The sequence below is a fragment of the Apium graveolens genome, chromosome 4 (genome assembly GCF_009905375.1).
Source record: "Apium graveolens cultivar Ventura chromosome 4, ASM990537v1, whole genome shotgun sequence".
Taxonomy (NCBI): Eukaryota; Viridiplantae; Streptophyta; class Magnoliopsida; order Apiales; family Apiaceae; genus Apium; species Apium graveolens.
The window spans coordinates 297840255-297856012 of record NC_133650.1 but is presented as its reverse complement, the minus strand read 5'-3'; the positions used below and the strand labels follow the sequence as shown (position 1 = coordinate 297856012).

The window sequence follows — 15758 nt, the reverse complement described above, 5'->3', positions numbered from 1 at the left end:
GTATGCTCCGCGTCCTATGACGACGTCTATGAAGTAAGAGTCTTCCCAAGTGTCAGCAAATTTTTCTGCCGTCATATCCATCGTGTTCTGAAATGTTTTCCTCAGCACCATGTCACCAACACGGAAAATCCTTATGTGAACATGTTTATTATCGAAATTGGCCACTCTTTGTTGATAAGCAGCTACCCTAATCTTTGTCAATCCCTCAACTCATCCACTGTGTCCTTGTCATGTGATAATTCTGCGTGATGTCACTAAGTCTTAGAGATGTCATAAGTACTTAGTCGTATTGCCCATTTAACCATTCTCCCCGTCAAATCAGGTTTACTTAAGACACTTCTCAAAGGGAAGTTTGTCATGACATGTATCTTATGTGACTCAAAGTAATGTCTTGACTTAATGGAAGTCATGGCTAATGCAAGTACTAATTTTTCAAGAGATGTGTACCTTATTTCTACATCTACTAAGCTTTTACAGATGTAATACATATGCGACTGGACACCTTCATTTTCTTTAACAAGAATGCCACTTACCGCGTGATCAGTCACAGAAAAATACACGTACAAGTCCTCTCCTTGGACGGGTTTGGACAAAAGTGGTGGTGTAGTCAGATACCTCTTCAAGTCGTTTAAAGCAACCTCATGTTTTTCATACCACAAGAATCCCATGTTCTTTCTCAGCACGTCATAAAAAAGCTTGCACATGTCCGACAAACGTGAAATGAACCTGTTAAAAGCTGCCACTCGTCCTGTCAGTTTCTGTACGTTTTTGACATTCGATGGACTTTTAATTCGAAGATTAGCTTAACTTGTTTAGGACTTGCTTCAATTCCTCTTCTTGTCATCATGTGTCCAAGGAACTTTCCTAATGCCACAACAAAGTTACATTTGGTTGGGTTCAACTTCATGTTGTATGACCTCAGTATATCGAACACATCTTGAAGATCATGTACATGACTTTCTGCGTTAACAGACTTGACGACCATGTCGTCAATGTAGACTTCCATTATCCGTCCTATTTGTTCTTTAAATATTTTGTTGACAAGTCTTTGAAATGTAGCTCCAGCATTTCTCAATCCCAAAAGGCATGGCCAAATAACAATATATCCCCCTGTCCGTTACAAACGCAGGCTTCTCGCAGTCGGACAGCTCCATTTGGATCTGATTGAAGCCACTTGACGCGTTCAGAAACGTGAGTAGCTCGTGACCAGCCGTCGAATCCACCATGGTGTCAATGTGAGGCAATGGATAAGGGTCTTTAGGACAAGCTTTGTTCAAATCTGTGTAATCAACACAAACTCTCCATTTCCCATTCTTCTTCTGTATGATGACGATATTTGCTAACCATTCGGGGTAATCAACTTCTTTAATCATGCCAGCTTTGATGAGCCTTTCCACCTCGTCATTTATTATCTTGTTTCTCTCGGCTGCAAACTTCTTTCATTTTTGTTGGACGAGTGTGTAGCTGGGATCCATGTTTAGCTTGTGTGTAATGACATTTGGATCAATGCCCGTTATATCGTCATGTTCCCATGCAAAAGCGTCCAGCCTTTCGGTTAAGAAACTTACCAAATTGGCTTCAATCGTTGGAGAAAGGTTTTCACCAACTAGTACTTTCTTATCTTCTGTTGTCAAATCTACTTCAGCTAATCATTCCGGCCCTGTTACCGTGGCTACAGGCGTCTCATTTCCATGACGTTGGACGGTTTACTTCAGAGAGGTCATGTAACAGTCCCGAGCCATATTTTGATCCCCTCTTATTTCCTGAGCTCCCCATGGTGTTGGGAATTTTAATACTTGATGATATGTTGAGGGTACCGCCTTCAAGTTGTGTATCCATGGTATTCCCATGATTATGTTGTAACTTGAATCCACATCAATTATGTAGAATTTTTCCAGGAAGTTGACCCCTTGGGCATATGTTGGCAACGTGATCTCCCCCAATGTGCGTTTTGTCTCAGCACTGAACGCCACTAATATTGTCGACTTCTTGATCATGTCACTTTCTACTAATCCCATTCATGTCAACTTGCTTAGCATCATGATGTTGGCAGCACTCCCCTTGCTACCAATATTCTTTTGATTAAACAATTTCCCACGGGTAATGAGATGACTAACCCATCTTGTTGTGGTTCTCGTATGTTCTTTTTGTCTGATTCGTCAAATATTAAGGATGGCAGATTGTCATTGCCAACCCCCACTTGTGTGACTCGTATGTCTGTTTCTCTGGATGCTCACTTAGCTTGTGAATATGTTGATCCACATATTTCTGACCCTCCTGAAATGAAGTTGATCACCTTGTGATGTGGTGGAGACGGTGGCTGTCTTAATGGTGTCACGTTGTTTCTTCTCGGAGACACGTTCTTCCCAACATAAGATGTCTTCTTTGACGCCATGAATTCTGTGAGATATCCTTTCCTGGTCAGAAATTGTAGCTCTTTTCGCAAGGCCACACAGTCATAAGCTTTATGTCAGTAATCTCCATGATAGTCGCACCAAAGTTTAGAATCCGGGTTCGCTTTAGGTTTATTGCTCTTCACTGGCCACTTCACTATTCCTCCCAACTTGGTAAACTCCTTCACCATGGATGAAGGCGTTATCGTGAAGCCATAGCTGTCATAAGTTGGCGGCAAATTAGGATCTTTCCTCCAGTCACTATGTTCCTCTCTCTTCTATTCATTAGTCTCTCGTGTCGAGTTGACATGTACTTCATCTCTGTTAGGTCTAGTATAGGGCTTGTGCAAGCCGATGTCTTCTAGTATAGTCTTTCCATAGCAGGCTTCACGATGTGGACTACTGGGATGTTGTTGAGGTCTAAGTTTTTGAACACAGCTCCCAATCCAGCCAATGCATCAGCTTGCACATTATTCTCCCTTGGGACCTGTTCTATACTGAAGTTATCGAAGTAGTTGATTAGTCCTTTTGTAATGTCGAGGCAAGCCACCATTTTAGGATCTTTGGCTTCATAAGAGCCCTTGACATGATTGACAACAAGTAATGAATCACAATTGACATCAATGTTTTTGATCTTCATGTCTTTAGCGATTGTGAGTCTCATGATTAATGCCTCATATTCAGCTTCATTGTCCGTGGCTTTGAAGTCACAACATATCGTTTGAGCTATTATATCTCCCTGTGGCGATTTGAGGACAAGCCCTAATCTCGTTCCATTGACATTAGATGCCCCATATGTATATAATGTCCAAGGCTTCACGTCTACTCTTGAAAGAACTTGCCGAAACTCCTGCTCAGCATCTGTCATTTGGCTTGGACTAAAATCAGCCACAAAGTCAGCTAAGGCTTGTGACTTTATTGCAGTTCTCGTGTCATACGTGATGTCATAAGTACTTAGTCGTATTGCCCATTTCAGCATTCTCCCCGTCAAATCAGGTTTACTTAAGACACTCCTCAAAGGGAAGTTTGTCATGACATGTATCTTATGTGACTCAAAGTAATGTCTTAACTTAATGGAAGTCATGGCTAATGCAAGTACTAATTTTTCAAGAGATGTGTACCTTATTTCTGCATCTACTAAGCTTTTGCAGACGTAATACACAGGCGACTGGACACCTTCATTTTCTTTAACAAGAACGCCACTTACCGCGTGATCAGTCACAGGCAAATACACGTACAAGTCCTCTCCTTGGACGGGTTTGGACAAAAGTGGTGGTGTAGTCAGATACCTCTTCAAGTCGTTTAAAGCAACCACATGTTTTTCAGACCACAAGAATCTCTTGTTCTTTCTCAGCACGTCATAAAAAAGCTTGCACATGTCCGACGAACGTGAAATGAACCGTTCAAAGCTGCCACTCGTCCTGTCAGTTTCTGTACGTTTTTGACGTTCGATGGACTTTCAATTCGAAGATTGGCTTAACTTGTTCTGGACTTTCTTCAATTCCTCTTCTTGTCACCATGTGTCTAAGGAACTTTCCTGATGACACAGCAAAGTTGCATTTGGTTGGGTTCAACTTCATGTTGTATGACCTCAGTATATCAAACACTTCTTGAAGATCATGTACATGACTTTCTGTGTTAACAGACTTGACGACCATGTCGTCAATGTAGATTTCAATTATCCGTCCTATTTGTTCTTTAAATATTTTCTTGACAAGTCTTTGAAATGTAGCTCCAGCATTTCTCAATCCAAAAGGCATGGCCAAATAATAATATATCCCCCTGTCCGTTATAAACGCAGGATTCTCGCAGTCGAACGGCTCCATTTGGATCTGATTGAAGCCACTTGACGTGTCCAGAAATGTGAGTAGCTCGTGACCAGCCGTCGAATCCACCATGGTGTCAATGTGAGGCAATGGATAAAGGTCTTTAGGACAAACTTTGTTCAAATCTGTGTAATCAACACAAACTCTCCATTTCCCATTCTTCTTCTGTACGATGACGATATTTGCTAACCATTCGGGGTAATCAACTTCTTTAATCAGGCCAGCTTTGATGAGCCTTTCCACCTTGTCATTTATTATCTCTTTTTCTCAGCTGCAAACTTCCTTCATTTTTGTTGGACGGGTGTGTAGCTAGGATCCACGTTTAGCTTGTGTGTAATGACATTTGGATCAATGCCCGTTATATTGTCATGTTCCCATGCAAAAGCGTCCAGCCTTGTGGTTAAGAAACTTACCAAATTTGCTTCAATCGTTGGAGAAAGGTCTTCACCAACTAGTATTTCTTGTCTCCTGTTGTCAAATCTACTTCAGCTAATCGTTCCGGCCCTGTTACCGTGTCTACAGGCATCTCATTTCTATGACGTTAGACGGTTGGCTTCAGACAGGTCATGTAACAGTCCCGAGCCATATTTTGATCCCCTCTTATTTCCTGAGCTCCCCATGGTGTTGGGAATTTTAATACTTGATGATATGTTGAGGGTACCACCTTCAAGTTGTGTATCCATGGTCTTCCCATGATTATGTTGTAACTTGAATCCACATCAATTATGTAGAATTTTTCCAGGAAATTGACCCCTTGGGCATATGTTGGCAACGTGATCTCCCCCAATATGCGTTTTGACCACTGAACCCCACTAATGTTGGCGACTTCTTGATCATGTCACTTTCTGCTAATCCCATTTGTGTCAACGTGCTTAGCATCATGATGTTGGCAGCACTCCCATTGCTACCATTATTCTTTTGATTAAACAATTTCCCAGGGGTAATGAGATGACTAACCCATCTTGTTGTGGTTCTCGTATGTTCTTTTTGTCTGATTCGTCAAATATTAAGGATGGCAGATTGTCAGTGCCAACCCCCACTTGTGTGACTCGTATGTCTGTTTCTTTGGATGCTCTCTTAGCTTGTGAATATGTTGATCCACATATTTCTGACCCTCCTGAAATGAAGTTGATCACCTTGTGATGTGGTGGAGGCGGTGGTTGTCTTAATGGTGTCACGTTGTTTCTTTTCGGAGACACGTTCTTCCCAACATAAGATGTCTTCTTTGACTCCATGAATTCTGTGAGATATCCTTTCCTGGTCAGAAATTGTAGCTCTTTTCGCAAGGCCACACAGTCATAAGCTTTTGTTCCGTAATCTCCATGATAGTCGCATCAAAGTTTAGAATTCGGGTTCGCTTTAGATTTATTGCTCTTCACTGGCCACTTCACTATTCCTCCCAACTTGGTAAACTCCTTCACCATGGCTGAAGGCGTTATCGTGAAGCCATATCTGTCATAAGTTGGCGGCAAATTAGGATCTTTCCTCCAGTCACTACGTTCCTCTCTCTTCCATTCATTAGACTCTCGTGTCGAGTTGACATGTACTTCATCTCTGTTAGGTCTAGTATAGGGCTTGTGCAAGCTGATGTCTTCTAGTATAGTCTTTCCATAGCTGGCTTCACGATGTGGACTACTGGGATGTTGTTGAGGTCTAAGTTTTTGAACACAGCTCCCAATCCAGCCAATGCATCAGCTTGCACATTATTCTCCCTTGGGACCTGTTCTATACTGAAGTTATCGAAGTAGTTGATTAGTCCTTTTGTAATGTCGAGGCAAGCCACCATTTTAGGATCGTTGGCTTCATAAGAGCCCTTGACATGATTGACAACAAGTAATGAATCACAATTGATATCGATGTTTTTGATCTTCATGTATTTAGCGATTGTGAGTCTCATGATTAATGCCTCATATTCAGCTTCATTGTTCGTGGCTTTGAAGTCACAACATATCGATTGATCTATTATATCTCTCTGTGGCGATTTGAGGACAAGCCCCAATCCCGTTCTATTGACATTAGATGCCCCATATGTATATAATGTCCAAGGCTTCAAGAACTTGCTGAAACTCCTGCTCAGCATCTGTCATTTGGCTTGGACTAAAATCAACCTCAAAGTCAGCTAAGGCTTGTGACTTTATTGCAGTTCTCGTATCATACGTGATGTCATAAGTACTTAGTCGTATTGCCCATTTCACCATTCTGCCCGTCAAATCAGGTTTACTTAAGACACTCCTCAAAGGGAAGTTTGTCATGACATGTATCTTATGTGACTCAAAGTAATGTCTTAACTTAATGGAAGTCATGGCTAATGCAAGTACTAATTTTTCAAGAGATGTGTACCTTATTTCTGCATCTACTAAGCTTTTGCAGACGTAATACACAGGCGACTGGACACCTTCATTTTCTTTAACAAGAACGCCACTTACCGCGTGATCAGTCACAGGCAAATACACGTACAAGTCCTCTCCTTGGACGGGTTTGGACAAAAGTGGTGGTGTAGTCAGATACCTCTTCAAGTCGTTTAAAGCAACCTCATATTTTTCAGACCACAAGAATCCCTTGTTCTTTCTCAGCACGTCATAAAAAAGCTTGCACATGTCCGATGAACGTGAAATGAACCTGTTCAAAGCTGCCACTCGTCCTGTCAGTTTCTGTACATTTTTGACGTTCGATGGACTTTCAATTCGAAGATTGGCTTAACTTGTTCTGGACTTGCTTCAATTCCTCTTCTTGTCACCATGTGTCCAAGGAACTCGCCTGATGACACAGCAAAGTTGCATTTGGTTGGGTTCAACTTCATGTTGTATGACCTCAGTATATCGAACACTTCTTGAAGATCATGTACATGACTTTCTGCGTTAACAGACTTGACGACCATGTCGTCAATGTAGACTTCCATTATCCGTCCTATTTGTTCTTTAAACATTTTATTGACAAGTCTTTGAAATGTAGCTCCAGCATTTCTCAATCCGAAAGGCATGGCCAAATAACAATATATCCCCCTGTTCGTTATAAACGCAGGCTTCTCACAGTCGGACGACTCCATTTGGATCTGATTGAAGCCACTTGACGCGTCCAGAAACGTGAGTAGCTCGTGACCAGCCGTCGAATCCACCATAATGTCAATGTGAGGCAATGGATAAGGGTCTTTAGGACAAGCTTTGTTCAAATCTATGTAATCAACATAAACTCTCTATTTCCCATTCTTCTTCTGTACGATGACGGCATTTGCTAACCATTCGGGGTAATCAACTTCTTTAATCATGCCAGCTTTGATGAACCTTTCCACCTCGTCATTTATTATCTTGTTTCTCTCGGTTGCAAACTTCCTTCATTTTTGTTGGACGGGTGTGTAGCTAGGATCCACGTTTAGCTTGTGTGTAATGACATTTGGATCAATGCCCGTTATATCGTCATGTTCTCATGCAAAAGCGTTCAGCCTTGTGGTTAAGAAACTTACCAAATTGGCTTCAATCGTTGGAGAAAGGTCTTCACCAACTAGTACTTTCTTGTCTCCTGTTGTCAAATCTACTTCAGCTAATCATTCCGGCCATGTTACCGTGGCTACAAGCGTCTCATTTCCATGACGTTGGACGGTTGGCTTCAGACAGGTCATGTAACAGTCCCGAGCCATATTTTGATCCCTTCTTATTTCCTGAGCTCCCCATGGTGTTGGAAATTTTAATACTTGATGATATGTTGAGGGTACCGCCTTCAAGTTGTGTATCCATGGTCTTCCCATGATTATGTTGTAACTTGAATCCACGTCAATTATGTAGAATTTTTCCAGGAAATTGACCTCTTGGGCATATGTTGGCAACGTGATCTCCCCTAATGTGCGTTTTATCTCACCACTGAACCCCATTAATATTGTCGACTTCTTGATTATGTCACTTTCTGCTAATCCCATTCGTGTCAACGTGCTTAGCATCATGATGTTGGCAGCACTCCCATTGCTACCAATATTCTTTTGATTAAACAATTTCCCACGGGTAATGAGATGACTAACCCATCTTGTTGTGGCTCTCGTATGTTCTTTTTGTCTGATTCGTCAAACATTAAGGATGGCAGATTGTCATTTCCAACCCCCACTTGTGTGACTCGTATGTCTGTTTCTCTGGATGCTCTCTTAGCTTGTGAATATGTTGATCCACTTATTTCTGACCCTCCTGAAATGAAGTTGATCACCTTGTGATGTGGTGGAGGCGGTTGCTGTCTTAATGGTGTCACGTTGTTTCTTCTCGGAGACACGTTCTTCCCAACATAAGATGTCTTCTTTGACGCCATGAATTCTGTGAGATATCCTTTCCTGGTCAGAAATTGTAGCTCTTTTTGCAAGGCCACACAGTCATAAGCTTTGTGTCCGTAATCTCCATGATAGTCGCACCAAAGTTTAGAATCCGGGTTCGCTTTGGGTTTATTGCTTTTCACTGGCCACTTCAATATTCCTCCCAACTTGGTAAACTCCTTCACCATGGCTGAAGGCGTTATCGTGAAGCCATAGCTGTCATAAGTTGGCGGCAAATTAGGATCTTTCCTCCTGTCACTACGTTCCTATCTTTTCCATTCATTAGACTCCCGTGTCGAGTTGACATGTACTTCATCTCTGTTAGGTCTAGTATAGGACTTGTACTCCCTGGACCTTGGTGTCGTATTTTTTCTTGACGGCTTGTAGTACTTCTCGTCCTCCTCCATTCTGTCTTCTTCCAATCTTACTTGTGACATGGTTTTGGCTTGCACATCATCCATTGTTCGACATGGGTACTTTGTCAATTCTTCATAAAGTGGAGATTCTCGTTCTAATCTCCGCCTCAATGCTTTGATAGCTGTAGGGACGTCACAATTGGTGATGGTCACCTTCTCCCTGTTGAATCCCGTCAAGTAATCACACAAAGGCTCCCTACTTCGTTGGACAATCTTGTACAAATCACTGGTTATCTTTTCAAACACCCGACTGCTTGCAAACTGTAAGTTGAATGCATCTATCAGATCAGCGAACGTCTTGATGCTTCCTTGTGGAAGGTTCACGAACCATTGCAAAGCTGGTCCTGATAGTGTAGAACCAAAACCCTTACACATACAGGCCTCTTTCAAGTCACGTGTAATTGGTACTGTGAACATTCGTTGTTTGTATTATGCAATGTGCTCTAGGGGATCACTAGTTCCATCATACGGTCTCATTTGTGGTACCGTAAAATGTTTTGGTATTTCTACCAAGGCGATGTTGTCATGAAAAGGGGAATCAGCGTAGCTTGTTGGGGTTGCCTTTTTCAACGATTTTGGGACGCTAGGTATCCTTTCAATCAAATCCCTCATTTCTTGTAGCTCTTTTCTAAATTCTTTTGCGACCTGATTCTTGGATCTTGTACTCTTGTGACGTGATCTTCTCCGGTTAGTCTCTCCTTGTCGATCATCACGATCATCATATCGTTGCTCGTCACGTCTCTTTTCCATGTCATCCTCGTTATGCGGTACATCCTCCATGTCTTCTACGTCAATAACATCATCTGTTCCATTCGTTGGCCCTTCGTTTTGGTTGTGGTCTTCTGCTTCATCCATGTCCAAACGTCTGACTACGCTTGGAATGGTTTTCTTTGTCGTAGTTTTGGTTCTCGATTTTGTTGTAGTGAGTTCTTTCTTTAATGCTTCGTTTTCTGAGCGCATCTTGTCCATTTCATCTTGCAATTGTTTCAATGTTGCAGCCATTTCTTTGCTATTCTCAGCTTCTCCTTCCTGGTTCGTGACTTGTTCCTCGTCGTTTTCCATTGTAATGTGTTGATAACTTCTTAGCAAGTTTCCCACAGATGGCGCCAATTGTTTTTACCGAAATTTTTGGTGGTTAAATGCTAAGAATCGATTTACGTTAATCTAAGATAATACCAATAAACAAAAGTAAAATAAATTACTAAGACACTTAAGATTGTTGAGGCGGAAAACCCGAGAACGGGAAAAAACCGCGGGTGGGATCTTATGCCCAACCGAAATATGATCCACTAATCTTTTTAATGTGTGTGTTACAAGACAATATTTTTGTTACTATGTTATACATAAATCGAGATGTTCTTGGACTGATTCTCGAGTGCGAGTTGTGTGTTTATGTTGATCATACTCCTCTTATCTTCTTTGCTTTCCTTCTTTTTCTCCAACCTCTCTTTCTTCTCTCATTCAAACCGTTGCTGTTAATCATGGAGATAAGCTTACCTATTTTTTCTCCTACTTACTCGGAAGCTGCTACACTGAGTCCTACTCCCAGACGTCGGCTTCTCATGCTAATGTTGTCTAAGACAATCTCTTACTCTTCCTGTTTTAGCATCCCGTCATGTTAATGTCGTGACTCCTTGTCATGTCCTGAATTCCACACATAACAGTATAACAGCAAACTAACTACTTATGCATTATATTCATAAGCAAAACTGCACCAAAATTTTGTAATACATGACAAATTGTTGCCAGATTGTTGTAGTGATAACCAGTGGTTGCCACAAGGGTTTTTCTCTTCACTTAAAATAGAACAGAACCCGCCAATCAACCTCTACATCTTTGGCTCTATCTTTCCGGATGGTGTTAATATACAAACTACTACACTAGAATATACATATATTTTCTCCAAGTTGGAGGCAATTTCAATGTACTCTAGGCTTAAGCGAAATACTGCCGATCAGAACACTGCACTCCACAGAGCATTCTCGCCTTCACCACACCGTCTGTGAACCTCTTTTATCCTATCTGAAGACCTGCAAATTCCACTGCAGCTCCAGTCAAAGGAAGCAACACATATGTTGCCTGCCTGAGCCTTCCACTCGCAATCTGAACACAATCAATATACCAAATGCTAAGTCTTGGATTCTGTTTAAGCTACTAATTTATCAGCTAAATCTTCTTATCATCTAGCATCTTTCTTTATTACATCCTTACATGGAAAGAATATATTAATCTTTGATCTCGCAACTATTATATGATAATAGGCCAAAAAAGAAATCTCCAAAGGGACTACACAGTGGACCTAAGTTAGACTTGCAACTTCTAGAGCAATCCGCTTTACATCATATTGTACTATAGCTAACGTAACTCAACAGATTGAATATAAATGTAAATAATACCAGGTGGCGTGCCACAGCACAATCTCCGATCATCTATATGTTCCACATCCAGTCCAATAAACCATGATCCAAGTGAGACATCCTCATTGGCATACTTATGTAGCACGTGCCTGCATAATGGTTTTAGATTCAGATGCAATAAGAACTTTAAAAAAAACATTTTTAAGAGTAGATGAATTACTTACTGATTAATAGATATATAAGTAGCTAAATCTTTCGAAATAGCATATAGTTGTCCCGTAGCGTGACGGAAATACTTGTTTCCCTCCTCCCCAAATTTCCAGTACTCAGGTTCATGATACCTCACTCCCCTGACAGTATTGCCAACATTAATAAAAGAAAACGATGATATACATATTTAAAATGAAGTGCAGAGGAACTCATGCTTACTTTTGAGAAAGAACCGGACCAGATTTCATGCATCCAATGTACACACGGGATTTTGATCGATGCCCAGCTAAAGTTTCTCCAAGTGTTGCTGCAGTTGTATGTGATGGACAATTCATAACATGAGTAACCTATATTAAAGTTCTGTGACTAACAATGATCCCAGTCCTTATTGCCGACTCTATGATATAACATTACATGTCACTAAAAATGATCTATATGTATGCTTGTGTACAAATTCCAATTTAATAAATCAACTCCATTTTAGCACGCATACACACATAAATATAAAGCTAGATTCCCCGATTACCCACTTCTTCCTTAAAAAACTGATCACTGGTCAAATGAAAGGAGCCAAATCAAGAATTCATAAACTTCAAACAAACTTAGAGCAAGTCCAATGCAATGCAACTAACATTGGAGTTCAAGCCCTCTTTTAGCACCAAAAACATTTTTTGGTGGCCATATTAGAGCAATGGATATAGCCATTTTGCATCTAGCAATGGACTTGCTTTAACAAACAACATCTTATATTTAGCTAGCTAGCATGAGCAGTCATCTAGAAATTTAGTATGGCAATGATCTGCCAGATACCAATAGGATGCACACTGATAGATTTATACCTATATTTACATGCACATCATCATCGACCTTCACATAGAAATCAGCATCCCACATAGCAACAGCAGTGGCAAAATATGTCTTTGTCTTAGTTGACAGTTCAAGATATCCTTCAACATGGTCCTGCACAGATTGAATTAAAAAAAGAAAATATTAGTCATCTTTATCCTAAGTGATTCATGCATCGACAAAGGAGATATGGGTGTGGAATTGATTCTTTTTCATGTAAAAAACAATAGAAAATGTGGAAAAAATATATAGGAAGAGAAGAGCATACCAGCCTCAAGAAATCTCCATGTTTTTTCTCCTCTGCTTCTATAGCTCTATCGAGAATACCACCTGGTGTAGCACTGATGACATATTCTATATGAGATGCATATTTAGTATGATTTAAAACATATATGTGTGTGTTTGGGCGAAAATTTCAGTACTTTTAGTATACTTAATATCATATCTACTATATAGTAAACAAGAAATCCTGGTTTTTTTTTGTATAAATAACTTTATAATGACATTGATCACCGATCTCAACCAAGGATAACCAAAAAAACGTTACCAAGTTTGTGAACTAATTGAGTATCCATGTTCAACTTGTATGTACTAGAAGTTTGAGCAAATCTTGGTTATAATCTTACGATATCTACCTACCTGTGGCCTATGACAAATCTCATTATAATTCCCTTTTCATCTTCAAGCTTCTTTAGTTTATCACCTGCATCAAATAATTAAGAAAAGAAGCTGAAGAAACAAATATTGTCATAAAAGAAATATGCACTCAAAAAGGATTTACTTTACCTTGTTGCATCCATGTTCCACGAACAGAGTCTCTTCTCTTTCTACTACTGAAAGCTGTGTTAATACCAATAACCATCAAATACTTTCTTCTCTTTGTCGATTCAACTACACCCACATCATCAGAAATAGGTGTGCCTGTGAGTATAGAATCTTGCACGACCCTTGCTGCAGCTAACTCCATCTCCAAATCAGATATTACTTTATCTAAAGACCTGCACGTAGGCATTTATGGCATGAAAATATGAACGTAACTGCTTTTTATTGTTTTACCAGGAAAAAAACCTTACTGTATAGTGTGATGTGTTTTCGGAACTTCCCCGTAAAATTCCTTAGATTCCTTTGCCTTATCCTGATCCAAATAGAAGGATTAGATCGTGACTGAAGTAGCTGAGGAAATTCTGATTGATCAACTGAACAGACAAAGCAAAAAGAAGAAGAGACTATCCCGATATCAAAGTGCATCATGTTTTTTAGTATGTATAGAGTTCTTCTTTGTAATTTCAAGGCACTTACCATTCTTGAATCGCAATCCCCTGCAGCTAACTTAAGCTTTCCATCTTCAGACCTAGTTGACCTTGATATTCCTTTAGTTTCTGGCACTGCCCACATTCTACCAACAACTACAAGTCATTATGTCATGCATAAAGAAGAAGCTTGGAAGCAAAAAATTTCCAATCAAATATCTCGGACGGAAATAAAACAAGAACCTCCTCAATGCCACTTATCAGGAACAGGAAACTCTAATCAGTTATCAGACTATCAGAGTAGTCTAGTCATTCAAAATGCTTTCAAAAAAAGGTCACTGATTTTAGGTCATCTAACATAATGTACAATTACATACTGGCGGAGAAGCAAGTACATTCTACTCGTATTTTTTTACAGCATTAGAGCTGCTGAATACAAATCCCAACTTCTACATAGGTTTACTCGAAACTTTAGATGTTGTCGCTTAAGTGTCTTGTCTAATAATGTACAATAACATGATCATCTCCTTCGTCACTATAAGGAAAGGCCGAAAAACAATTGAACCAAGCTATGACAGAATGAACGCAGCCCCTATATCTACAGGGAAAACTATGTTTGGACAATAATATGCATAAATATTTAAACTCCAGGAACTGAATCATGTCCACCGTTCATGTCTAAACTATTTCATGTAAACAAATGTGGCTACTCATAAAGGAATATTTCCGCTACTGCAAATCTGTAATGCACTAATGCTAGTCTAAACTAGAGAGAAAATTTCAAAATTTTCTCTAAATGTCGATTAAGCTAGAAAATGAGGAATAACTAATAAAATGTACACCTCATCTGATTTGATACTGATCAAGTGATCATTACTATATTATTTACCCAATTTGGATCCCATTTTAAAAACCCTAACTTTACACAATTCCAAAACTCAATTGTCAAAACCACACAAGCCAAAAACAAATGCACAATAAGTACGAGAATTTACAATCCAATTATACAATTTATACCCATTTAGAATAACATACAAAATACGCAATAATGCCTCTTACACAAGAAAACACAACAATCAATATTGAGTAATGAGTATGAACTTAAACCTCAATACATCTACACCCCTCGGACTACAGAATGTTATTCATTTATCGATGTTAAACTACACTATCTCTGGCAGTTGGGACAGGAAAAATATATTCATTTGACAAGATTATTTGTTTATCAAATATTCAATTACCACATTCCAGTACCCCTTAAAGATATAATCATAAAAGTAAGTACTAAAACCCTAAAGAAACAATACTGATACATTCAAACTTACACAAATCAACATACATTCTTGTTTTTTTTTTTTAAAAAGTAAAAAAGAAGAAAGAAAATACCTGTCAGTGAAGAGCATGCCAGCACAGAAGCAGGCAAAACATAAAAGAAAACTCAATTTCCGGGACATAACATTTCTTGAATTTGACTCAACTCCTCTGTTTTTCCAAGACATCTTCTTTTGTTCTTTCTTGGGGTTTTAATCAATTAATATCAAGATTCACGAGTCAACTCAGCTAGTTAACACAAACCCAGATCTAAGTAGATTAGTTTTGAGTATTTGAATTCCTAAACAGCAACTTAAAGATGAGAGTTTTTTACAAGTACAATCTAGCTTTGCTGCAATATTTTGTATTAATGAACTGATGATATGTATGTATAGGTGTATGTAATAACGACACTGTGTTGAAGTGGACAAGGGTGTACAATTCTGCCAACAGCAGAATCTTGAATTTTGTGAGCACCGACTTTTAAGTTTTAAGGGGAATGAGCTCATTTTTTTTATTTTCATGGCAAAAATGTTTAAAATGATCAAATTATTATTTCATTTCAATAATTTTACTAAGATGTGTTGTTGTGTATATTTTATCTTTTCACCCCCTTTTATTATGAAAATAAAAAAGTCAGAAAATAATATTTTTCCAGTTTTAAATATTTATATTAAACTCTATCGTCTATCTCACATTTCCTTTTGATAATTTGATCTATGTAACGCATAAAGGTAACTCCCAGTCCAGAGGTTAGCTACAGAATATGCTCCAATAAAATTTTTGTGGTTCCTTATTTTGACTAAGTTTCCGTTTGACAGTGCTGTTTAAAAAAATTATATTTTTGAAAAGTTTTAATGG

At 39.2% G+C, this 15758-nt stretch overlaps 2 protein-coding genes across 3 annotated transcripts; both read right to left on the bottom strand.

Annotated features, from left to right (window-relative positions):
* Positions 1-8149: 8149 nt before the first annotated feature.
* Positions 8150-8695, bottom strand: LOC141719877 (uncharacterized). The gene has a single exon (XM_074522242.1). The coding sequence runs from the start codon at positions 8693-8695 to the stop codon at positions 8150-8152; it is 546 nt and encodes a 181-aa protein (XP_074378343.1).
* Positions 8696-10168: 1473 nt separating this feature from the next.
* LOC141721312 (putative beta-1,3-galactosyltransferase 2) lies at positions 10169-15370 on the bottom strand. Of its 2 annotated transcripts, none has more exons than XM_074524176.1 (11): positions 14973-15370; positions 13636-13732; positions 13410-13471; positions 13123-13334; positions 12976-13039; positions 12605-12677; positions 12330-12450; positions 11710-11797; positions 11505-11630; positions 11320-11429; positions 10169-11026 (listed from the first exon to the last, which is right to left on the bottom strand). In XM_074524176.1, exons 1-11 carry the CDS (start codon positions 15083-15085, stop codon positions 10878-10880), a joined length of 1215 nt encoding a protein of 404 aa, XP_074380277.1. In that variant the 5' UTR covers positions 15086-15370; the 3' UTR covers positions 10169-10877. The 2 variants fall into 2 exon arrangements, with proteins under 2 accessions (XP_074380277.1, XP_074380278.1); XM_074524177.1 differs by having other exon boundaries at positions 13636-13742; positions 14973-15081.
* Positions 15371-15758: the final 388 nt, after the last annotated feature.